Source organism: Maniola hyperantus, chromosome 3 (genome assembly GCF_902806685.2).
Source record: "Maniola hyperantus chromosome 3, iAphHyp1.2, whole genome shotgun sequence".
In the NCBI taxonomy this organism is placed as follows: domain Eukaryota; kingdom Metazoa; phylum Arthropoda; class Insecta; order Lepidoptera; family Nymphalidae; genus Maniola; species Maniola hyperantus.
Window position 1 is genome coordinate 7,898,135 of NC_048538.1, and position 25,088 is coordinate 7,923,222.

General features: G+C 34.8%; 4 protein-coding genes across 5 annotated transcripts; 3 read left to right on the forward strand and 1 right to left on the reverse strand.

The window, feature by feature from the left end:
- The first annotated feature begins 522 nt into the window (after positions 1-522).
- Positions 523-5,343, forward strand: Dus1 (Dihydrouridine synthase 1). 2 transcript variants are annotated; one of them, XM_034984865.2, is made up of 7 exons: positions 523-975; positions 1,090-1,249; positions 2,323-2,518; positions 3,089-3,337; positions 3,677-3,932; positions 4,291-4,458; positions 5,011-5,343. In XM_034984865.2, the coding sequence occupies exons 1-7, from the start codon at positions 760-762 to the stop codon at positions 5,167-5,169; spliced, it is 1,404 nt and encodes a 467-aa protein (XP_034840756.1). In that variant the 5' UTR covers positions 523-759; the 3' UTR covers positions 5,170-5,343. The 2 variants fall into 2 exon arrangements, with proteins under 2 accessions (XP_034840756.1, XP_069364704.1); XM_069508603.1 differs by having other exon boundaries at positions 843-975; positions 1,109-1,249.
- Positions 5,344-6,698: 1,355 nt separating this feature from the next.
- Positions 6,699-8,510, forward strand: LOC117996726 (palmitoyltransferase ZDHHC1). Its single transcript, XM_034984866.2, has one exon. It carries the CDS (start codon positions 6,837-6,839, stop codon positions 7,863-7,865), a length of 1,029 nt encoding a protein of 342 aa, XP_034840757.1. The 5' UTR covers positions 6,699-6,836; the 3' UTR covers positions 7,866-8,510.
- Positions 8,511-9,335: 825 nt separating this feature from the next.
- Positions 9,336-13,800, reverse strand: BI-1 (Bax Inhibitor-1). Its single transcript, XM_034984867.2, has 5 exons — positions 13,589-13,800; positions 12,422-12,648; positions 11,632-11,858; positions 11,220-11,390; positions 9,336-10,883 (listed from the first exon to the last, which is right to left on the reverse strand). The coding sequence occupies exons 1-5, from the start codon at positions 13,633-13,635 to the stop codon at positions 10,851-10,853; spliced, it is 705 nt and encodes a 234-aa protein (XP_034840758.1). The 5' UTR covers positions 13,636-13,800; the 3' UTR covers positions 9,336-10,850.
- Positions 13,801-15,124: 1,324 nt separating this feature from the next.
- LOC117996276 (pre-rRNA 2'-O-ribose RNA methyltransferase FTSJ3) lies at positions 15,125-24,837 on the forward strand. The gene is made up of 10 exons (XM_034984320.2): positions 15,125-15,326; positions 15,400-16,157; positions 16,245-16,406; positions 16,980-17,072; positions 18,203-18,364; positions 19,352-19,559; positions 20,065-20,325; positions 20,749-20,946; positions 22,744-22,943; positions 24,322-24,837. Exons 1-10 carry the CDS (start codon positions 15,260-15,262, stop codon positions 24,757-24,759), a joined length of 2,547 nt encoding a protein of 848 aa, XP_034840211.1. The 5' UTR covers positions 15,125-15,259; the 3' UTR covers positions 24,760-24,837.
- The last annotated feature ends 251 nt before the right edge of the window (positions 24,838-25,088 follow it).

Consider the following 25,088-nt stretch of genomic DNA (forward strand, 5'->3'; position numbering starts at 1 on the left):
CACACCTCGTCACACAACAACTTCTCGAAGCAGCTACAGTCCGTCAATAAGGGTCCCAATACTTAGGCAAATCAGTGCCCAGGCATTTGCGTATAAGTTCAGTGAGAAAAACTAAGTCTCCGGAGTCCGAGGAGCAAGCAAAGTTGCAGAATTAATCACAAAAAACAAACGGGTAAACTATGGAAAAACAACAAAAAATTGTACTCTGTGGTCTGGGGTTCTAAATAGTTAGGTACCACAGACTAACTACTTATTTGTAATAAGTAACGTAGCCAAATTTAGGAGACTGTTATGTCCATGTAAATTGCTAGATTACCAAGTGATTACCATAGATATTCGATTTAGTCGGGTTATAATAGGTCCGTGCTACCAATACGTCATCAAAATGTCGATAATGACCAAATGCGATATAGTGCATTAGTCGTCCGCGATAGCAAATTTATCAACTGTAACGATCACGATTCTTAAGGATATTTCTATTGCGATGTCACATGTCAGTTTACGGCAATCGGCCTGCTGCAGATAAGAGTTTGCCGTTTTGATTTTAACAACACACACACACAATTTTAACTAGATTTTCACGATTTTTATAGGATTCAAGAACCTCTAAAATAGTGTTTTAAGAAAATTGTGATACAGTGAACTTAACAAAATATTTATTCTATATACCTAGGAGTTAGGACTAGGATATTACTTTATCAGGAATTTTCTCTTGCTGTAGTCTCTTTTTAAATTTTGTACATAAAAAAATACACCAAAATGAATTCTGAATGGTTTGAATTAATAGGACGGCCTCAATACGTAGTTGCACCGATGGTCGATGCTAGTGAGTTGGCTTGGAGGTTATTATGTAGGAGACATGGGGCTACACTGTGCTATACGCCTATGTTACACAGTGCAGTTTTCACAAAAGACCCCAAATATCGAAAAGAAAACTTTACAACTTGCAGCGAAGATCGCCCATTGATAGTTCAGGTAATTTTTAAATTCATGAATACTGCATACTCAATGTACCTGACTCGTTCAAACTCAGTAAAATACATCTTAGGTATTTATTTCAAATTATAATATAAATGTTTATGTTTTAAGTTCTGTGGTAATAATCCAGAAACAATGGCTGCTGCAGCTAAATATGTGGAAAAAGACTGTGATGCTATTGATATAAACCTTGGATGCCCGCAATCGATTGCTAAGCGTGGCAAGTATGGTTCCTTTCTCCAAGATGATTGGGAACTTTTAAGAAAAATTGGTAAGTACATCTTTTTGTTTTGATCAATTGTACTAACTATTAAGTACAGTACATTGCAGAAAGTAATGTACATTAACCTCACTACTTTAGAAGGAGATAGCAAATTTGTCTCTGCTGTTGAGACCGATAAAACGTCAATGAGTGACAGAGACAACACTACAAAACCGAAATGTCATTCTAATGGCCGATGAACATTACTTTCTACAGCGTACTGTAGTTGATATTCGTAAGTTTGAACTCTTCAATAATTGACATAAGTCAATTATATCTTCGTTTTGACCATTTTGACCTTCACATGTGTGAGGTCACTTCATAGTTGTAAATTGTAATGTTTGTAAAATATGGGACAAAAATAAAAAATTGTATTATTTGAATTTAATTGAGTTTTTTAATAGGGATATAGTTATGACCACAATTTTTAAAATCTTATCAATTTCATCTTTCTATTTGTTTTTTATTTAATACTAGGTGATGAAAAATTCTATGTGAACTCTTTGATTTTACAGGATATTTAGCCTATGTTACTTTCCAGTTAGGCTAACATGCGCACCACGAGAAAATTTTGTCTACGCATTTACTCGTCTTATTTGTATGAAGAAACACGAGATAATGCGTAGACAAAATTTTCTCGCGGGGCGCATGTTAGGCCTGCAGATCTTCAACTGTATCCATGCAATAAATGGTGTTGATTGACTTGATTGAAGCATACCAACAAACAAACACATTTTCGCATTTATAATATGGGTAGTGGTTTTTAGTACAAAAATGGCACCGATTCCGTTGTCTTTCTCTAAACTAAATTTAGAGTATCTGCATCCTTTTCTTTTTAACAATGCTAAAAAGAGACAGAACATGAACTTTACATTTGAAGACTCTAAATTTTAGTGCACACTACAAATTTAAACAGTAGGCTTGCGACTGTGCCCTACAATCACGGGTTTTACCATCTAAGAATTAAATTTAAAACTGTCAAACTGCGTCTGTCCTTTTCATATTACATTAGTAAGAAGAGGATGCAAATACTCTAAAATTAGGTTGTGCTCAGAATCAGTACCAATACTTCCTTTTTTCAGTTACTGCAATGTGTAAAGCAGTTTCAGTGCCTATAACATGCAAGGTTAGAATATTTGAAAGTATAGAAAAGTCTGTACAATATTCATTAATGTTACAAGAGTCAGGGTGCAAGTTGTTGACAGTCCATGGAAGAACAAGGGAACAGAAGGGACCATTGACAGGTATAGCACGTTGGCAGCACATTAAAGCCATTAGGTTTGTTTTTGGTAATTATAAATATAAAAATCAATTTTAGTTTATCATTTTATTAGCTAATTTTGAACAGGTTTATTTTTAGCATATTTGTTATTCCCATGATGAAAGAATATTGACATAATCCAACACATTAATCCTATTGCTGCAACTCTGATAGTATACATTTTTGCCTCACTAACTGCTCAAAGTATAACATCATGTAGATACATTTAAAACAAGCGTATGATCGAGACTTCGTCTGCGTGGACTACACAAATTTCAAACCCTCAGGGGTTGAATTTTCAAATATCCTTTCTTAGCAGATGCCTACGTCATAATAGCTATCTGCATGCCAAATTTCAGCCCGATCCATCCAGTAGTTTGAGTTGTACGTTGATAGATCAGTCAGTCAGTCGCCTTTTCCTTTTATATATTTAGATAGATGTGGGTAAAATTGTTTAACTGGAAAGATTTATTACATAACTTTTTGTTTCTAGCAGTTAATAGGTACTTACTACTTAGTAAAAAAAATTAAGAGTGAATTGTGAAACAACTAATAATATGTAATAACAGGATGTGTTAAATTTTTAGAGAAGCTGTATCCATTCCAATGTTTGCTAACGGTAATATTCAGTGCTTGGAAGATGTCCACAGATGTTTGGAATACACAAAAGTTGATGGTGTGATGAGTGCAGAGGGTAACCTTACGAACCCAGCTATATTTGAAGGAATCAATGCTGTCACGTGGGAAGTAGCGCTGGAATATTTGGATCTGGTGCAGAAATATTCATGCCCATCATCCTTTATAAGAGGACATTTATTTAAAATATTCCACAAAATGTAAGTCTTCTGATATCAATAATTCATTTTACCTTCTCTAGTCTCACCTTCTCGTAGTTCATTCACTTTTAAAACCAAAAATCAAAACTTGTAAAGATAACAATTTTAAAGGCAGCCAACACATTGGTGGTTCCTCTGGTTCTGCAAATGTTCATGGATGGCGGTAATCACTTAACATCAGGTGACCTGCCTGCTTGTTTGCTCATTAATTATAATTTAAAAAAAAGATGTAGTCATTATTAATAGATATTATAAGTTAACTGCTAGCTTTTTAGTATAATTTGCTTTACAAAACTAAGTTAAATAAAGTAAGTAAAGTTTTTTTGGTTTACCTTTCAGATTTACATTTGAAAGTAATAATGATGAAAGGCAATTGTTAGCTACAGCTCAATGCTTAGATGACTTCAAACAAGTCTGTCTCAAAGTTAAGCTAAAATATTTACCTTATCATCAAGGAGAATCAACTTTTGAGGATAATGAGGGCATTACTAGATATGGGTACAATTTAATATTACCACCATGGTTGTGTCAGCCATATGTGAGGATGTCACCAGACGAACATACACAGAAGATGGAAAACTTATGTAAAAATCTGGTAAGTAATTATTAAGTTTTACTATTTAGATAACAAGTCCCTTCACTCAAGCGTATACCTATAACGAATTAAAAAAAAAAGTAGCTTTCATACAAATTATGTATATAAATGATGCCTGCGACTTCAGTCACATAGAATCAGGTAGAAAATTCTTTGATAACTTTGATTTTCTGGGGCAAAAAGTAGCCTATTCCACAGGATGCAAGCTATCTCTTTACCAAATTTCGTTAAAATTTGTTAAATGGATGGGGCTTTATGGCCTAAGCCCCGTTAACCCGTCTCATCCTGATATTCAAGTTACACCAACTACGGTCAGAAGCTACACAAATTCAAACAATAATTAGGGAGATATTTTTAGGATAACAATGAGACAAAAAGGAGTCTTGAAGACCTGGATGGAAATGTCATGTCCAGGAAAAAGATGAAAAAAATGCGGCGTATAATGAGAAGACCGCTCAAACCAGACCCCGAGCTAGCCGGCAGAACTGGCGAAATCTGCGTCGGCGAAACGTGCCCTAACCCTTTGGTAAATATTTCTCTAACATTTTTTTAGTTACGGACAATTAGTATACAACCTGTGTAGACTGACTTTAATTTAGAAAAGTTTGTCAAAACCTATACCTATCACATGTAAAAGTTAGGCTCGGCGCAAACAGGCCACTCGCCAGCACGTAGAGGTAACGACTCTTTTATAAATATTGTACGCAAATCCCAGCTTTTCGCTTACCACGTGTCACTGCAGCGACTAGCGAGTGACTCGATTGTGCAGGCCCTTATGGCGCCTACAGATTTTCTCGATTTTTGACGATTGACACGTGTAATCAAACAATCATTTGCAAAGTAAAAATAATGTTATCTTTTCACATGGGAATGGGTTGTGCAAGGGTGTGTAGCGAGGAATATGTGTGTATTTCACTACCAAGGTAGCTTTATTTTTAAGCTTACTGAATCGCACCCTCATACGACTTTTTTTAACCGTGAAAAGCTAGCAGACAGTTAGACACATGCATTTAGACGTAACATTATGGATTATATTCATTCAATTATAAGTGATATTCATTCAATTATTTTCTTGCAGGGTGGTAAATGCGAATATCGGTTATGCAAAAAATGTTGCAGAAATAAATGTTTTGAGGAGGATCTAGATTGCAAGGGTCATAGAATACTTGTACACACTAGACGTGAAATGGCGAAACAGTTTGCCAAAGAGTTTGCAGAAGTACCGTGTTTATCATAGGTAGATTAATACATGTTTAAATGTTAAGTTGTTGATATAGCAAAGGATTTTTGTTAAATAGGTAAGTATTAAAAATAACGATAAGTTTAATAAAATATGATGAACTGAAAAACACCTGCTATTATTTTATTCTGAAGCATTCACTATACGCATGAAACGCTTTGCTTCTTCATTTCATAAATGCATGCCTAGGATTGTTTCTCTTCTAGAGACTTTGTATTTTACAGGGTATGTGTTTTTTTACACAAATCATCACTTTCCATCAGGTGTGATTGTGGTCAATCGTGTGTCGACAAGTAATAATTACGATTCAAAAAAAACATTTGTTATTCAAATAGTTAAATCTAGCTCTACAAAAAGCCAGCCTAAAAGTTGGTCGTCCAGTCTGTTGTCAGTGTCCAAAAAAGCATGTGACGCATCCCTTATGCGTCCTCTTGGACTGTAGTAATAATTTAATAAAGTATAGCGGTAGTTTATGGTGATCGTCAGGATGGCCGGTGAGGTCCTGAAAAACTGATGAAATATCTTCCAAATAATTGTACCTAAATTGTACTATTTAGTACCTTTATTAAGATAATTAGTACCTTGATCAATTAAATAATAATTAAAGAATCTCATACACCGGCCATTCTGACGTCAGGTTCGCCGTTGTGTTTTTGTACCTGGCTTATAGCTACGATTATCATTCTAAAAGTTACGTAGATAAATTGTACCTAAATAGTACCTACCGAAACATTATAGATCTATAATATCGCGCCTGTGTGGGGAGCCTTAAATATTTGTATGGCGCGGAAACAAATATTATTTTGTGTGCAATTTTGGTGAGACTTTCATTATGCATTGGATGTTTCGGTAGGTACTATTTAGGTACAATTTATCTACGTAACTTTTAGAATGATAATCGTAGCTATAAGCCAGGTACAAAAACACAACGGCGAACCTGACGTCAGAATGGCCGGTGTATGAGATTCTTTAATTATTATTTAATTGATCAAGGTACTAATTATCTTAATAAAGGTACTAAATAGTACAATTTAGGTACAATTATTTGGAAGATATTTCATCAGTTTTTCAGGACCTCACCGGCCATCCTGACGTTCACTAGTTTATGGGGCTAGAATTCACTAATCAAAATCATGATTATATTTATTTTCAACACGAACGTCACCGCCGCGCGTACGGAAAGTGAATAATGACGTCACAATCCGTAAAAGACAATGTTTTAACATAAAAATAGAGTAAATTCTGCGGGAAAATATTTTTTATGTTAAGAAATTGCAAAAATATTTGTCGTTTACGTCTTGTGACGTCATTAATAGCTTTCCGTAAAGCGTGACGTTAATAATTAATTATTTTAAAAATGAATAAAAATCATATTTTTTTTAAATTATTCTCTTTAATTAATAATATGTTTATAATGAATTCTAGTCCCATAAACTACCGCTATACAAAAAAATCACGTGATGAATATCACTGAATAATGAATATCGTTGTAGATAACTATTATTATAGATGAGATACATACTTATTAAAGTTTTTACCACCCACCCGTGAAAGAAGTGCGCATGTAGGTAATTGCGCGCGCATATCCATATCTCCCCTACCTTTATTTGTTTGCCGTCGTCAGTGACTAAGGTTACTACGAAGTTGTAAAATTGTTAATTTAAATGCACAAATGTTGTACGTCACACCAGACTCAGAGGGCCCAAAGAAGATTAAATGGATTGCAACTTCCTTTAAACTATTTGCAAGTTATCGGTTGGGTCGTGTTTTTGATAACAGCTTTATTTAACTTTGTTGTGTTGATTCAGATACAATTTTATGAGTTGAAACTGGTGTCAATAATCGTCTATGCCATTTTGTATGTATTTCATATAATTTCACATCTTGTCGCTTTACTACTGGACCCAGGAGAAGCGGATTTACGAAAACAGAAACCGAATACTCTGCCGGAGTTTGATCGTACTATCCACGCCCACGTAATCGAAAATGGAAGGTGTCATTTGTGTAATATAAATACCAGTTCTAGAAAGACCAAACACTGTGGCATATGTAACAAATGTGTGGATCGCTTCGATCATCACTGCAAGTGGTTAAACAATTGTGTCGGTCAACGCAACTACGCAGCCTTCATCTTATGTGTCATCTCAGCTCTATTGATATCACTATTTACATCAGTTTTATGTCTTACAGATATTGCGTTGTTTTTCAAAAATCCACATCAGCTAAGTTCGATGACACAACACTTTGTAAATTGTACACAAATAGCAGATGTGAGTTGTGATAGCAAATATTGTGCGAGTTCCATATCTTTTTTAACATTTCTACTGGTATTATGTATCTCTGGTCTAGCCATAGCATGTGCTTTGTTACATTTACTATGTTTTCATGTTTACATATCGATCTTGGGTGTCTCTACCTACGAGTACATAGTAAAAAATCCGCAAACGACATCTCTAAGTTATGGATTCTGTAGTACGAATATGAGGAAGCTTTATTTAATTAATAATCACAAAACAAACTCAGACGAAAATGCTAATGGAAAAACGATTTATAGGCAAAATACACCAGAGACTGAACCTAACGTCAAAAGTTTTTTGAATACTTTAATTAACGACGAGATTAATAAGGCTAAAAAGATTTTGTTATACGACAATAATAAAATTCATCCAAGTAATGAAGATGGAATTAGTTAACATAGCATTTAAACACTGCGCAGCGGAAGAATTTTAGTGAGGGTAGGTACACAAAAAACAATTTTTCCCCAAATGCTTAAAAATCTAGCCATACATAGATTACTGCATTACCAGCTGCAGTTTGCACATCAGAAGGAAGCCATTGTTATCGGCAAAGGATTTAGATTAAATATAGTGTGGTATCTTGCTTAGATATTATATCTGCCCCCCAATTGTGTGAAAAAAAACGTATTCAGCGTTATCGTTATCGGTAACAAATTCTGCCCCTTGATTGGCTGTGAAAAAATGTAAACAGCGAATCAACCAATCAAAGGGCAGAATTTGCTGAGGATTACGATAACCATAGAGTTATGATACTAGAATTATACGTTTTTCTTACACAATCGGGGAGCAGAAATTGCTACCTATGTACTTTTATGAGATTATTATTATTAATTATTGTATTTAATTTAAAAGGCGTTACGAATTGTACACCTGCCTGTTGTTACGAATTATTTAAACTTTGTAGAAGTGCCTTATTATTATTAAAAATCATGATCGTATTGTAAGATTTTCGTTATGTTTAAAACATTTATTTTTAATTTATGCAAAATAAGAATAGTAAATGTTTACATAATTTTTCAAAATAAACTATTTTAGTACCTACTTACCAAAAATATATTTTATTTCTTGTCCTAAACCTAACCATTCCATTCGTGTAAATGGCGTGGTTTAGGTACTCACAATGGCCCAGTTCAAGAAATATTCCGTTCTTCCATTTCCATTCCTTAATTCCGTTTTTTGGCGAATGAATTATTATTAGGTAGTAGGTAAACCTAGCTGGAAAATATACTTATGTATACTAATAAGTAATATAACAGTTTTACGAATAGTAAACCTGCAATGTCGTGGTAATTATGGAAGTAAGTCAGAAAAGGCAGTTCCGAGATGTTTTAATATTTTGTTTGTGAGAAAACTACTTTCATAAACGTCACCATCATCCCATTCACTACTGAGCACGGGTCTCCTCTCGGAATGAGCAAGATTTGGTTAGCCATAGTCGAGACCACGCTGGGCACGTATGACGTATTGCCAGACTTTACACATCTTTGATAACATTATGAAGAACACTCAGGCATGCACCACCCCACGTTTTCTTTCGCCGTTAAAGCAAGCATTCCATGAATGTATTCAGTTCGTCAAACGATCCTTTGACGACCTCCATGGCGCTGTGCTCTGATCAATGGGAGATCCCGGGTTCGATTCCCGGCAATGGAAATTTGGAATTTTATAATTTCTAAATTTCGGCTGTGGCTAGTTACCACCCTACTGGCGAAGCCAGAGATAAATAATAATTTAAAAAGAGAAGCTTTTCTCATGATGACCTCCTAACTTCGTTTCGAAGAAGGTACGCGATGATGATGACGATGCCTTGTATAAACCAAAGGGATATGGGTTTTAATGGCACAAGGTTTCAAAATGATAAAACAATGGCTGTAATCAAATTTATTTAACAACAATACCTATGCACTTCACAAAGTTGACTTGTAATAAAAATAAATCAATATTACAGACATTTTTAATCATTGCCAATGGATAATCACTTTTCACTATATTACTAATTACTATATATGTATGTATATTCATAAGTAGTATAAATTGACGAAGATAGTTTCTTTTTCATAAAATCAAAGATGGAAATGATAACCGTCACCATAAAGTGGGGAGTGATGGCCGCGGAAACAGATCATGTGCATTTTCCACACTTTCTATGTACGCCATTAATATTGAATCTTTTTATAGTAAAATATTGTTATTTAATAAAGACTAAGATTTAAAGAAACATTTTAAAGAAATTGAAATGAAAAAGACAGGATTATCCATTGGACAAAGTATTTTTTGACATGGCTAACATTTCTTATTAAAAAGTATTTTCCCATTAATCTGGTGAAAACATAAATATATTTAAAGACAACTTTCATGCTACAATGATGATACATTTTTATAAAAGTAATTTAATATTGACTCTCATTCATAATACCTACGTTCTCTGAGTAAAGCCTCGCAGCTCCACTAAGCCGCCGAATCGAATCGCAAAATTGGCTTCCCTACAATTACTATAAATCTGCGCCCATTAGTTTAAAGCACAACATAAATACCTACTGCGATTCGATCAGGAGACCTAATGGAAGTTACGCTTTAAAGTATATCTTTGAAAATAAATACAATATTAGTAGGTACATTTGTTATACAGTTGTTATATTTGGCCAGTATACACGCTAGGCAACGTAATGGGCGCATAAAGACACTGTAGTTGTATTTTGTTATACATTTTGTCTCTTATTGTATTTATTATTAACATTACCTAACAATACCACCAACTATGACAGAATGTTCTAAAAACCAAATTGTGCAAGTTTTTTACTATAATGTGTACAGTACAATCAAAGAAAATAATATATTTGACTAAAATTTTAACACTAGTTAGCAGGAAATATTGCACACCGAACTTTAGAAAAAGATAACGGTTTCGTAGAGAGCTTTGCCTTTGTCGTTGAGACCAATGAAATGTTACATAAACATGAGTGACAGAGACGGCGCTCTATGAAGCTGAAATCTCTCTCTATAGTTCAATGTGTAATATTTGCTGCTGGTACCTGTAAGACATGTTTTTTAATTTGCCCTTATCCATTATAAAATTTAAATTTAATATGAAGTAAAGATTAGATTTTATTAAAGTTGCTTAAAATAATGTAAACATATTCTTCAAACTGTGGTCATCACCAGAATATTATAATAATATAAAAAATATTGATAATTTTTCTTTGAAGTTGTGCAACCTTTGTTTACATAGTTATATAACAGGCTGATTGGTTATATCAATATTTGTATACTTTTATAAAATCAACCCTTAAGAATTTTATAAATCAATCCAAACAGTGTTTATATTTTTTTGGTTTTTTAATACCTTAAATCCCACACCCTAATAATTTTCACCCCACAGTTTTATTCACGTCTACGGCGACGGTTATTTTCCTCCTAAAAAAAAAAAATTGTTACTACACATCTTAAAAATAAAATTGTGATGATAAAACATTTTCTTTATAATTATTCCAAAATAATATCGTAATAGGTAATGCCTTGTCAATTTTGTCGAACCTCAATAGCTCAATGGTTAAGGAGCAGACTGAACCTGACTTGGCCGCCTGTTGCACTATTGTCGTACGCCTAGCACAAGCTTTACGCTTGGTTGGAGGTCCATATTAGTCATGATTAAATCACTAATATTTCCCAAAAAAAAATAGTGTAACCCTAACAGCTTTATCAGTCTAGAACAAAAACGAATTAAACTTAATAAAAATATATACAACTTACTTTTTGGGTCAAGATGATAAGAAGTCTGCGGAACATCCCAACAAAGTCAATAAACAACTCCAAGGCATGTTGCACAAAGTCCTTGCTTCCCATCCTGCGCTTCTCAATAATAAGTTGAGTGTCAAACAATACAAAACCGCACATGGCCATCAATCCAACGTAAATATGAATCTGAAATAAAGTATGATTTATGTTATTAAATAGGAAGCGAATATTTCAGACAAATGTAGTGAAAATATTGTGTGAGGGATTTCGGCTCCATCAACTATTATTTCATAAAAAATTGGTTATTTGTAGGTGCAATTATTAGTATCAATAAAGTATTCTTGATTAGTCTTGTTCATCTTGATGAAAGCTAAGCTAATGTCAAAACTAATCATTTTCAACATTTGAATATAGAAAAGTTACTCACCTGGCTAAGGATGAAAGATTGCATGAAAAGGTTCATCAATGTCATAAGTGACATGGAAGTTATTAGGGTCATAAGAGGACCGCCTAAGAACAGCCAGCTGCCTCGCTCTCCCAACATGGCCGCAATGGAGAAACAAACGAAAACCAAAGTTGTGCCCAACAGAGCTGTCACAATTATGGCTGGGTCTATGATGCTAACATACTCCAACAACGGGCCCAACCCCATACCTGAAAAATAAGCAAATTTTGTATTACAATATTATTTATAGTTAGTAAAACAAATAGGAAACAAACAAACCTAAAAAAATGAAAACTACCTATTTCATACAAAATCAGCTGATCGTAAAGATAAAACAAAATATGTGCATGCTATTATGGACACAAGAAATGTTCTTCTCCATCCCGTTTTTTGGATGTTTTGGAAAGCAGTGTTAGAAGACTCCACAGTGGACAGATGACATTAAACGAGTCACGGAACCGCTGGACTCAGGCGGTGCAAGACCATGGCATGTGGAAGTACTTTCAAGAGATCTACATATGTCTAGCTGTGGATATCTATCGGTTCACGATGATGATGACCATCGCGAAAGTCACAAGACCTTCGCAACAGTATTTTCAACATTTTGAAACACAAGTTGCACTTTGTCTTCTTCATGTGGTACACTATTTTAAAATCGCTATAGTATGAATAATACTTAATAGTTTAATATGCACATGTTTGTTTGATATAGACTTAGTGCATCAGTTAGTCTATATCAAATAATATTAATACTGATAAACATATTACTTACCTGTGGCTAAACCAAATCCTAAAAGGTAACCAAGTCGCAGCTTTGTATTCTTGCCAGTATCAGGTGTAGCAATCAGCATTAACATAAGAGCTGCACCAGCAATTGTTGAAAGAATGCCTGCCTGGAACCTTGTGTACATGTCAACGTACACTCCAGCCGATGCAGCCCCACAAGTCATCATTAGAGTTCCATAAACATTTTTCAGATGTTGGCGTACTGGAGGTTCCCTAAGGAAGAAAATTAAGATCTCATCATTTGCAAACATATTAATAACTCATTGCAAGGCATCATGTCATTTTTAAACATTATAATAATGTACATGTCTACAAAAAACTAACAATGATGACATATGGCAGTTTACAAGACCAATAGACTGAGGTTGCTCATGATAGAGAAAACTTGCATCATTTTTAGACCCAGTGGGATAAACTCATAAGTGGGATAAGTTCATAATGTATAATGATACGTCAGTCAATCAGTTTATTCTTTTTTATGTATGGATACTAAGAGTGACTAAGCAAATTAAATATGCTTACTCACATAAGTAATAAGTTGTAATAACAATGTTAATAAGTTAAATGTAAATAATAAATTTTATTATTTACATTAACTGCATATTGTGGTAGTCAAATAATGGCTTAACCTTTAATGAGATTCATGACGTTCATACCAGACAGGTATTACTCTTTTTACCAAGATCTAAGCAAGCACTAATAATTTAATATGATGTAATGTGAAGTATTTTTTGTATACAGTGATTAGTGAAATTTTTCTTGGTCTTTCGATAAACAGCCCCCCCTATTATAAAACTTTGATGAGTTGCTATAATCGTAATCGTGAATAATGAAGTTCACGATTGCAATGTTTCGATTGGTTGACACTCTGCTTCTATTGGCTAAAATTCATAGTGACCAAATGTATGTAGTATAAATTCAACCAATATAAAACAATTGTGATCATAGCAATGAAATCGTCACGTTTCGTAATAGGAGGCCAGAGAATAAATTACTTCTAGAATCATGAAGAACATTGGTCGAAATATGATAATGGATAGAGAATAATAGCCATAATATCGCTATTATTATGAGCTTACAGTAGCGTTGCTTTGTTTAGAAAACCTGAGGAAAATCTCATAATAAATAAAATGAAAAAGTAGAAGGTACTTACAGTCGATTTTGAAAACTATTGATAAACGTTTGGATGTTTGGAGCCATTTTTAATATTCCAAGTTAACAACAGTAATTTCAAAAGGAAGAATCACCACTGAAATGTTATCAACAATTAGGTTTTATCTTTTATATTCTTCGACAAGCCTTGATTTTATTTTGAACACGTCACTTCGCACGATTCGCGGATCAAAGCACACAAACAAAGAGACAAGAGTATTTATCACACCGTCACACGGAAAGCACAGACCCAGTAATCAAAGAGTATGTCACGGATTCACAATACCATAGACAATAATACACTTTTTACGTAGATTGAGTAAAAAAGCTAGATTAAAGTAACCGCGTATGAGATAGCGATAGCAGCAGGCCGATTCAGAACACTTCGATAACATAATTATCGATCGATTCGGTAAGTTGTCGTACGATAAGATGTATTTTCAATTCAGAATAACCGTATCGACAGTAAAGTTGTCGAAACCGAAACCGAATCGAACTTACGTAGATATCGTACGATTACGACTATCAAACGCTATTCACAACAACTTAATCGAATAAGATTATCCGAACGTCCGATAATTTTAGATGATTAGGTACTTATCGAAAGCTACAGGGCATCGGATATCCTACGTACCGCGATAGATACTGTTATTTCGTAAAAAAAATGTTCAGGCCACAATTTTAAGGAGTCTTAAGAAGATGAAATGAAGACTACAAGTCTTCTGAGACTTTAATAATTATGCAAAAATAAAAAAATCGGTCATGTGCGAATCAGACTCACACACGAAGGGTTCCGTGAAATGGTACGGAACTTCCGTCCCATCGTACAAGAGTTTTTATTTATTTATAATTTACCATTTTGAAAATTTTATTATTTGTTGTAATAGTGGCAATAGAAATACATCATCATCATCATGATCAACCCATCGCCGGCTCACTACAGAGCACGGGTCTCCTCTCAGAGTGAGAAGGGTTTTGGCCATAGTCTACAACGCTGGCCAAGTGCGGATTGACAGATAGAAATACACATTCAAGGAAAATTCAAATCTCTACCTACCTATTATAATTCACGAGACACAGACCGCTGAAAGACGGACGGACTGTGGAGTAATAAAATCCCGTTGGCACCCTTCGGGTACGGAACTCTAAAAACCACCCGAAAAAATTTACAATTCAAACTTAAAATTGATTGACAGATGTTTGACATCTGTGTGGTATTTACGAGGATAGCTTTAATAAAAACTTGAAACTGTAGCAGTAACTATATTTCGATGTTTTCTTTTAAAATCAACAATTTATTAGGTTATCATTTTAAATAATGACTTTAGTTGCCTGCAAGATGATTAAAAGTAATTTATTCATGCTTAACATGAATTTAAAAACAAGTAAAATTTTGACAACATAGACTAAGTTTGTTTACTTGCCATGTGCTTGCCACATCATCATGATAATCATTCATCTAAGATCATGATTATATTCCTCAGATATTCTCTTTGATTGACATGACAGTTGACACCACAGAGTACTTTTAACATATGGTTGACACTTCTACCGACTGGAAAAAAAGATCAAAGCAAAGCAAAATCACATGGTTTTGGAACAAAATGTGAACATTTTTCAGTCAAATTGAGTTGGTGTCTAATTTCTATGCGTAGTTCTAGACAACGATAAAATGGGAAAGAAAACTAAAGTAGGGAAACAGCGAAAAGATAAATATTATCAACTTGCGAAGGAAACAGGTTAGTTTTGAAACCTCATTTTGAAATTATTCTTCACTACTTTGTACAATACTAATTACTATCTGTTTCTTAGGTTTTCGTTCTCGAGCTGCATTTAAGCTTATTCAGTTAAATCGTAAGTTTGGATTTCTTCAAAAATCTCGAGTATGCATCGATTTATGTGCTGCACCTGGCGGCTGGATGCAGGTGGCACATCAGAACATGCCTGTATCCAGCATAGTTATAGGAGTAGATTTGTTTCCCATCAAACAAGTTCCAGGCTGTATAAGTCTCACAGAAGATATAACAACTGATAAATGTAAAACTGCTATTAAGAAGGAAATTAAGACTTGGAAAGCAGATGTGGTGCTGCACGATGGTGCCCCAAATGTGGGTCTCAATTGGATTCATGATGCTTACCAGCAGTCGTGCCTCACTCTAAGTGCAATGAAGTTGGCATCCAATTTTTTAAGAGAAGGAGGATGGTTTGTTACTAAAGTCTTCAGGTCTAAAGATTATCATGCCTTATTGTGGATACTGAAGCAGTTTTTTAAAAAAGTTCATGCTACAAAACCACAAGCTTCTCGAAATGAGTCCTCAGAAATTTTTGTTGTCTGTCAAGGATATATCGCTCCAGACAGTATTGATCCTAAGCTGCTGGATCCAAAACATGTATTTGAAGATTTGGAGATAGTAAAGAAACAGCAAAATAGTATCTTACATCCTGAGAAACAGAAGAAAGCTAAGGCAGTAGGATACCAAGAAAATGATTACACTACTTTTCACAGCATTTCAGTATCAGATATTTTAGAAAAAGATGACCCAATAGATTTACTTCAAGGGTGTTCTGAGGTAAAGTATTAATCAAATTACATTGAAAATTTACTTTGTTTTGTGATATTATAACATGGTTGTCATCTTTTATGGTTAAATTAACAGATATTAATAGATGACAAGGAAATTTTAAATCATCCTAGAACCACTAGTGAAATAAAAGAGTGCTGCAAAGATATTAAGGTTCTAGGGAGGAAGGATGTAAAAGCTTTGTTAAGCTGGTTAAAGCACATTAAGGACTGGAAAGCTACACAGACTCAAACTGAGGTACCTATTTATCTTATATTACTTCTATGTATTTAGTTTTTATTACATCCTTATTTTGTCTTTTTAGGGTTCCGTACCTCAAAAAGAAAAAAAGGAATCCTTATAGGATCAGTTTCTTGTCTGTCTGTCTGTCCGTCATGTCTGTCAAGAAAACCTATAGGGTACTTCCCGTTGTGCTAGAATCATAAAATTTGGTAGATAGGTAGCATAAGTAAAGAAATAAATCCAAAAACCCTGAATTTGTGGTTACATCACTGAAAAAAATTTATTAAATGTGTTCATGAACAAATAATTAGTATTTTCAATTTCCAAAGTAAGATATCTAAACCAAGTTGGGTATCACATGAAAGGGACCTGTACATTCTAAAACAGATTTTTATTTATATTTATGCATAATAGTTTTTGATTTATCGTGCAAAATGTCGAAAATATGCAACCCTAGTACAGAATTCTCAGTGCGCGAGTCTGACTCGCACTTGGCCGGTTTTTTTAATTATACATTTAATATGACCAGTTCTGAAATTTTATTTATCACCCATCATATGTATATTTAAAGGATTCCAAAATTTTCAGGTAGCAGTAGAAAAGACAGACACTTCAAATGTTGACAAAGAAGGCTCAGGTGAAGAAAAAGATGAAGTGGAGGCAGAAATAGCAGGGCTGCAGGTATGATACAATAATATCAATCAATCAATGAATCAAATTATTTATTTGCACGATTGCAGGTACAATGATGGTGTTACAGTGGTTTATTTACAGCTACAATCCGCCATACAGTGGGCATGCAAAATTTATTTTCTTATTATCTATTAATAATAAGCTATTTTATAACTTTTTTTAGAATTATAATGTTCAACAGTCACATATCACATAATATAATATCACATGTCACATAATAATTATCTACCTATAATAAATTAACCAAGAAATAATTAAAAAAAATAGTCAATATAATATAATCACATCAAGTCAACTCTAATTAAAATACCTTAATATGTGCCAGAATCTAAATATATAAAAGGAAAAGGTGACTGACTGAACTATCAAGGCACAGCTCAAACTACTGGACGGATCGGGCTGAAATTTGGAATGAAAATAGCTATTGTGACGTAGACATCCGCTAAGAAAGCATTTTTGAAAATTCAACCCCTAAGGGGGTAAAATAGGGGTTTGAAATTTGAGTAGTCCACGCGGACGAAGTCGCGAGCATAAGCTAGTAATTAATAAAACAAAATAGATTTGTCAGACAAATCTCTGTGATGACTAAGCATACTTTTGCAACCAAATTCTGAAACATCTCACATCAAGCAAGTGCATGTTAATTGTTAACTATTGATTCTAGTTACCCAAACATGAATCTGTAACATAGATAATTGAATTTTGAATATAGGGGTTACTTTTGGGGGCAAATCAGAAAATTAAAAAAATATAATCCATACTAATATGCGAAAGTGTGTCTGTCTGTCTGCTAGCCTTTCACAGCCCATCTGTTCAACCGATTTGGATGAAATTTGGCACAGAAGTAGCTTGCATCCAAGGAAAGTTCATAACCAACTTTTATCCCGGAAAATCGGAAAATCCACGCGGACGAAGTTGCGGGCATCATCTAGTCTTAAAATAAATAGTTTCAAAGTTATTTAAGAAAATAGATGATATTATGATAAAACAACATGATAATTAATACTCTCAATATTGTATGGAAAATACTAAAAACTAAAAATGTTCCGAAGATTCTTGTACTTAGACAATAAATAAAATATGTAATAAGTATGTATAAAAATATTTTTTTGTACTAGGAAGAAGAAAGGAAGCAATCAAAGCGAAAAAGGAAACAGCTAAATAAACAGAGGCAAAAATTAGCTGAGAAAATGAATCTTAAAATGGTGTTGAAAGGTGATGATGGCCCTATTATGGAGAGTCATGATATGTTCAAACTGGCTGATATCAAGAACAGTGAGGTGAGATAAAAAGTATTTTAGTTTATTTGAAGCCATGTCTGACTATTTACTTAATGCTTCTTGCTATATTAACATAATTTGATATTGTTTACAAGAAAAAGAGGGTGGTTATTTCTTCTCAAACAATTCATTTAACATAGGCTTACTTTACTGGCACTTATAAAACATGAAGAATATCAAAATAAATTTTTAATACATATCAAAAATTGTAGAACCTGCAGGGATCAAACCTGTATCCCTCTGGCTATCACAGGAGTGCCTTTAGTCTTTTCATACCACAATCCCTTCATTGCAGACGAGGAAATCTTGATATGAATTTACAGACGAGGAAATCTTTGATATGAATTTACAGACGAGGAAATCTTTGATATGAATTTACAGACGAGGAAATCTTTGATATGAATTTATTAACAGCCTAACTTAATTTTTGATAAGTATTAATTTATTTCGGAATTTCGTTCAACATTTTAATAAAATTACAAAATGAAGACTATTGGGTATAGTGATTCTATCAGAAAGCAGATTTAGATTTTACTGAAAAGAAAGCTGCAAGAAACTGCAGTTATAATATATAATTATTTATTATTACTCTTTTTAAAAAGCAATATTTACAAATGTACATCTCACAGGCAGGTCCATACTAAACAGCTGAACGTTCTCATGTATTTTTGCAATTAAATAATCTATTCATTCTAATATATTATTATAAATCTGAAATGCAAATGACAATGCCTCTGGATGCTTGTTAGCACCCCAAGGGTGTCAACGGGACCTTATTACTAAGCCTCTGCTGTCCATCCATCTTTCAGCGGGATGTATCTCGTGAACTAGGCAAAGAGTTGAAGTTTTCACAATTTATATTTCTATATTGCTGCTATAACAACAAATATTATTGTTATGTTATTTGTATATAACTTAGTGTGTAATACTGAGGCTTTACTTAATTGTGAAATGATAAGCTAAAACAGTTTTTTTTTAATATTATAGCAACTGCAAATGCTTATTGATCAACAACCTGACATAGTAGTAGATGGCAAAGATGATTCTGATGATGAAATTAAAACCAAAGCTAAGTATGTCAAATACGACGTGGAAGCGTCTAAGCTGGATTCATCTGGTCTCTACTATAAGGACTCTGATAGTGAATTGGAAATGGAATCAGATTCGGAAAGTGATAAGGATAAAGATTCGTTGGGTAATGACTTTTTAAAATAATATTGTTTATTTAAAGATATAATTAAGTATTATTTCTTTTAAATAAATACCTCTTTTTTTCTACAACCGCACCACGCGCCACCGTACGGAATTTCACCCTCACCACCTGGGTGTCTGGTGCACTTCGACCGTCCGCTGCGCGAGATCCTTCTTTCCACGCACGTGCAAACTGTGGAACCAACTCCCATCGGCGGTGTTCCCACTAGATTATAACATGTGGTTATTCAAGGGGCGAACCAACAAATTCCTAAAAGGCCTGCAACGCATCGGCGGTTCCTCTGGTGCTGCAAATGTTCATGGGCGGCGGTAATCACTTAACATCAGGTGACAAGCCTACTCGTTTGCTCGCTATATCTATTTAAAAAAAAACAGTGCTGTGGCAGCATAACCCACCTCTTTTTACAAGCATGTTTACTATGCACAAGTTTGAGCTTGTTGATTGGTTGGTTGCACACAATAAAATATGTTTCTTTTGTTTTTATTAGCCTTTTCAGATTCAGACAATGAAACTAAAAAAGTAGACAAGATAACCAAGTTGAATACATTAAGGAATAGCAAGATTAACAAAACTCAACCGATTCCTAAGAATAATCCTCTGCTGACAGACCTGGATAACACTGACCCTGTCTCAAAAAGGTCAATGAAAGCAGACCTCTGGTTTCAGAAAGATAGCTTTAAAGACATTGATGAGGAAGACGATGAAGGGGTTGATTTGGACAAATTAGCAGAAACGTATAGAGAAAAAGGTACTTTCATACTACTCTTCTCTACTTCTTCTCTAAGAGTAGCAGTGAAATAGAAGATACTACACTGCTACTCTTCAAAACAAGTTTTAAATGGGCCCAAAAATATTAGGGCTGGTTTTTATATTTCAATAATAGATCATCATTCCATACTTGCATATTAATATTAAAATGCATATTTTTCTATTACCTGTTCAAGGCACAACTGCTCAACCAATCTTGACGAAATTTTGTATGTAGGTAGCTTGTTACCTCTTGTAGAGTGGCATAGCACTTTTATCCGAAAAATTATGGATGATTTATGCTAACACCACACGCGCCCGCCACGTGTTAGCATAAATCATCCCTTAAAGAGCTCCCCTAAATCCCCACTGAAAAAACCAGAGGCATCAGCTAGTCTAAAACTTTAATAACAATATATTTCAGGCAAAAAAGTAAAAGATCTGCCCACTGAAGATTCTTTGGATTCTACAAAATCTGGTTTGAAGAGAAAACACGATGATACTGATGGTGACTCGTCCGACAGTGACTACGATGTTGAGGATACTGTTGCACCCGCTGCAAACAAATCTGGAGCTAAGACAAGCAAGAAAGACGGATTTGAAGTGGTTGCCCAAGATCCCGGTATGTAATAAAATAAAATAGTCTTTATTGCAGAATCCACAATGTTGTAGTCAATCAATTTGCATCGTCAAAAATCTCTCAACTTGAAATATCTCGCGGCCTCCGACTCTCGCTAGTGTTTACAGTCTTCTCCTCCAGTCTTTCTCTAGAATGGACCAGCTGTCAGTATCAGTTCTTCCTCCCAAATTCTTTACTCTCTTGATTCTTTCCTCTTGATTTTTTTTCTCTTGATTCTTGGTTCTTGATTCTTTTCTCGTCTCGTGGGTACCGCTTTCACTAGGGTACTTCACTTTTCTTGGGTGTCACGAAACACGTGACCCGTTCACCTCCACTTCAGACGATCCTCTCTGATGTCTGAGCTCCTGATTCTATAAGTATTATGTTCTTAGCTGACTTGGCTAGAGCAGCGTTTTGCTCAAGGATGTGCCTTAAAAGCTAAGAAAACACCTCAGAGATGCTGTCAACCTGTCAAAATTATTCAGAAACACTTTCCTTTCCTCTGAACGAACGATTTTGTTCGACGTAATCTTATATGTATTACTAGCTTATAAAGATGGGCGTTATTGGCTATTTCTGGCAACGGTTAATCAACAGTTATTTAGTTTCAATACCAATATTGACAACCGTTGCCAAATATGGGTATCAGAGTTGTGTTTCAACTAATTTAATATGCGCAACGCGCAGCGGTTTCCGTAGTAGTAACTAAGCTAGCTGCGTTATCAATACCGTCTGTATAGCTAGCGCGCGCATATTCACTAAAATAAAACCAATTTTACTTTCATGAATATCGTGAAGTAATCACAACCTTAAGTTCATAGCAGCAAAGTTTAATTATAATGATCATTGACATAGGTCAAACTATAGTGGACGCCTGCACGAATAGTTTGCCACAATCCAGTTAACCAAAAATATTTCACGAAGATTGATAAACTAAAGAGGACCTTATCTCTATTACTCTAAGGCTAACTGTATTAAGATTGATAGATCAAAGTGTAATGGTATGTAACAGTTAAGCCTTAGCGTAATAGAGATAAGGTTGGCTTTGGTTTATCAAGTTCTTAGTTACTAAGCCGGTAGCCAATAACCGCTCCTTCTCAGCTTTCAGTGGAAGAAAGAAAGACAAGGCATAATTATTGCGTTTCTAGTTACCAAAAAACCAAACAATGTCAGTTGCCAGTTGGCAGCGTTGCGTTGTCAGTTGGTTCGTCATAGATGCTGATAGCTGATAACCGTTGTTAGCTACGACAATAACGCTACGGTACGGCAGCGGTTTTTAGTTAAGTTAAGCTATAGCGTATGTATTTAGTTAAGTTAAGTTATGTCTACTAGCCTATGCCCGCGACTTCGTCCGCGTGGACTACACAAATTTCACCCCCTTAGGGGTTTAATTATCAAAAATCCTTTCTTTGCGGATGCCTACGTTATAATAGCTATCTGCATGCCAAATTTCAGCCCGATCCGTCTAGTAGTTTGAGCTGTGCGTTGATAGATCAGTCAGTCAGTCACCTTTTCCTTTTAAATATTTAGATTAATTTATGAACTCAGTGATGACCCAGTAAAGAGTTTTGGCCGGAATTTAAATAGCTCTATATACTAATTAATGAGTTTAAGGTTATTTTGTGGTTTAACGGTATAATGTCGTTACCGGTACATACCACGATCCCACCAACCATGGGTAACTGGGTGGAAATATTGACAAATCAAAATCATCAAATTGATCGTTGTATGTATTGTACCCATTATTTACATTATAAAAATCTCTTTACATGTTTAAAGTAAATGAATTTTAAATTTTAGAATTGAAAAGATTGAAGAAATCAATAAAGATGGATGCTGAAACGTTGGCCCTGGGCACAATGTTAGCGACTTCGAAGAAGTTTAAACGGGACCTCATCGACGACGGCTGGAACCGATACGCTTTCAATGATAAGAATCTGCCCGATTGGTTTGTTGAGGATGAAAAGAAACACATGAAGAAGGAGATTGTAGTGCCTGAGGTGAGTGATTCTTTTTGCTAATATAAGGCCGCGATTTCACCTGTCAGTTTTACTCACGTTAGGGCACAATAATTGCAATTGCAAATGGCGACCTAAACACAAAAACATTTAATAGTCGTTGAGTCTCGAGTCGGAACGAGACTCGCTTAAAAACCATCAACCACCCGCATTTATACAATCGACTCCAAGATGGCTTCCCCGCACCAGATCACGTGACTTCCGTTTCAAAACGCGGCAACTGCAAGTGCTACAACAAAGAGCTATCAGATCAGGAATTATTCGTACTTAAAGTTGGTAGGGGCTTGAGAAATGTTCTTTCTTTGACATCTTTCTGAGTGGCATTTGCATGGGTTAATAAGTATGTCCTGCACTATAACAATGTGGCTAATTCCTTTGTACACAATCTCTAAACTAAACTAAAATATCACGTCTAAATTCTATTGCTATCCCTTTCATAATGTTGCTTGCGGAAAAGGAAAGCACTAGACTTAGACCTGTTAATTTAGTTTAGTTTAGAGATGGTGTACTAGAGAATCGGCCCCAGTGTTAGTATAAACAAACAGGGTCACCGTTAGCAGCAGCAAGGTAGAACGCGTGCGCTATTTGTAATACAACAATATAACGCGTAAAATTTATTATTTTGAAAACGGTCTTCAATGCAGCTTGGTATTCTTAAAGCTGGTACTGTTGGTTAACATTTAGGATACTTTATATTCCAAAAAACAATAGGGTTCTTTCGGAATAAGGAATGAAAATTATTGTCGATGCCACTCCATAACTCCGTCAACCGATTTGTTAACTTTTCTATACAAAGGTTGGGTTGTACATACTGTAGGTACGCTTGATCCCATGTCGTTGAAAAGTCGTAGTTACCTACGTGACGGTAATCGTACATTCGTATTTACATCATTATTCATCAGTCACAGGTGTCTTAAATTTTGTCGACACTAGACGCTTATTTCCATTATAACATTGATTGTATCAAAGTTTGTGATCAGGGCGGCTGTTATCCCGACTAATATTATAAAGGCGAAAGTTTGTGTATGTGTGTGTGTGTGTGTGTGTGTGTGTGTGTGTGTGTATGTGTGTGTGTGTGTGTGTGTGTGTGTGTGTGTGTGTGTGTGTGTGTGTGTGTATGTTTGTTACTCCTTCACGCAAAAACTAGTTACTGGACGGATTTGGCTGAAATTTGGAATGGAGATAGATTATACCCTGGATTAACACATAGGCTACTTTTTATCCCGGAAAATCAAAGAGTTCCCGCGGGATTTTGAAAAACGTAAATCCACGCGGACGAAGTCGCGGGCATCAGCTAGTTATTAAAATAAAATTCTAAAACTATTCTTACAAGTCTCAAGAATCAATATATTTTTTGCAGAAATACACCGAGGAGTACAAGAATAAACTGCAAGACATAAATACGAGACCGATTAAGAAGGTGGTCGAAGCTAAGGCGAGGAAGAAGAAGCGAATGATCAAAAAGATGGAAAGAGCTAAGAAGAAGGTCGAAGTGGTCATGGAGAATGCTGATATGTCTGAAAGGGAGAAGGCGCAGCAAGTACGGCAGCTGTATAAGAAGGCGCAAACCGACGGCAAAAAGAAGATTACGTATGTCGTCGCCAAGAAGCACACTACAGCCAAGCGAATGAAGCGCCCGACCGGCGTTAAGGGACAATACAAGGTAGTCGACCCTCGCATGAAGAAAGATCTACGCGCACAGAAGGCGAAAGAAAAAACTAAAGGCCGTGGTAAGAAAGGCCAGAACAAACCACAGAAAGTAAAACATCCCAATAAGAAACGAGGTAAAGCTAAATAAATAATACGAGTATATATCGTACTAAATGTATAACATTATATGTTTTGAATCAAATAATAAAAATAATTTTAAAATGAATGATGCTGTATTTTTGTTGTAAAACATGTTTTTAAAATTTCTTATGTTATAGTTAAAAGCCGAAACGTCACTGGAGCGCTCCTATGCTGACCTAGTCAATTCTATTGATATAAAAAATGTAAATATAATATTGATTTACAAATTATACAGCCACAAGTTATAAGTTTTTAATGCAAACTGATATAAGGTCCAATTTTTAATGGGTGTCTAATATGCTAGTAGTCATTTAATAATAAAAAGAAATATCCTGT

Bases quoted from the DNA above. Each gene is read 5' to 3' on its own strand.
- LOC117996726 (XM_034984866.2), top strand. From the start codon at position 6,837: ATGCACAAATGTTGTACGTCACACCAGACTCAGAGGGCCCAAAGAAGA.
- Dus1 (XM_034984865.2), top strand. From the start codon at position 760: ATGAATTCTGAATGGTTTGAATTAATAGGACGGCCTCAATACGTAGTT. The intron at 1,250-2,322 runs GTAAGTACATCT...TCCTTTTTTCAG, and splicing joins GGAACTTTTAAGAAAAATTG to TTACTGCAATGTGTAAAGCA. The intron at 4,459-5,010 runs GTAAATATTTCT...ATTTTCTTGCAG, and splicing joins AAACGTGCCCTAACCCTTTG to GGTGGTAAATGCGAATATCG.
- BI-1 (XM_034984867.2), bottom strand. From the start codon at position 13,635: ATGGCTCCAAACATCCAAACGTTTATCAATAGTTTTCAAAATCGACT. The intron at 12,649-13,588 runs GTAAGTACCTTC...TTTCTTCCTTAG, and splicing joins AATAGTTTTCAAAATCGACT to GGAACCTCCAGTACGCCAAC. The intron at 11,859-12,421 runs GTAAGTAATATG...CTTATTTTTCAG, and splicing joins AGGATTTGGTTTAGCCACAG to GTATGGGGTTGGGCCCGTTG.
- LOC117996276 (XM_034984320.2), top strand. From the start codon at position 15,260: ATGGGAAAGAAAACTAAAGTAGGGAAACAGCGAAAAGATAAATATTAT. The intron at 15,327-15,399 runs GTTAGTTTTGAA...TCTGTTTCTTAG, and splicing joins TCAACTTGCGAAGGAAACAG to GTTTTCGTTCTCGAGCTGCA. The intron at 16,407-16,979 runs GTACCTATTTAT...CAAAATTTTCAG, and splicing joins CTACACAGACTCAAACTGAG to GTAGCAGTAGAAAAGACAGA.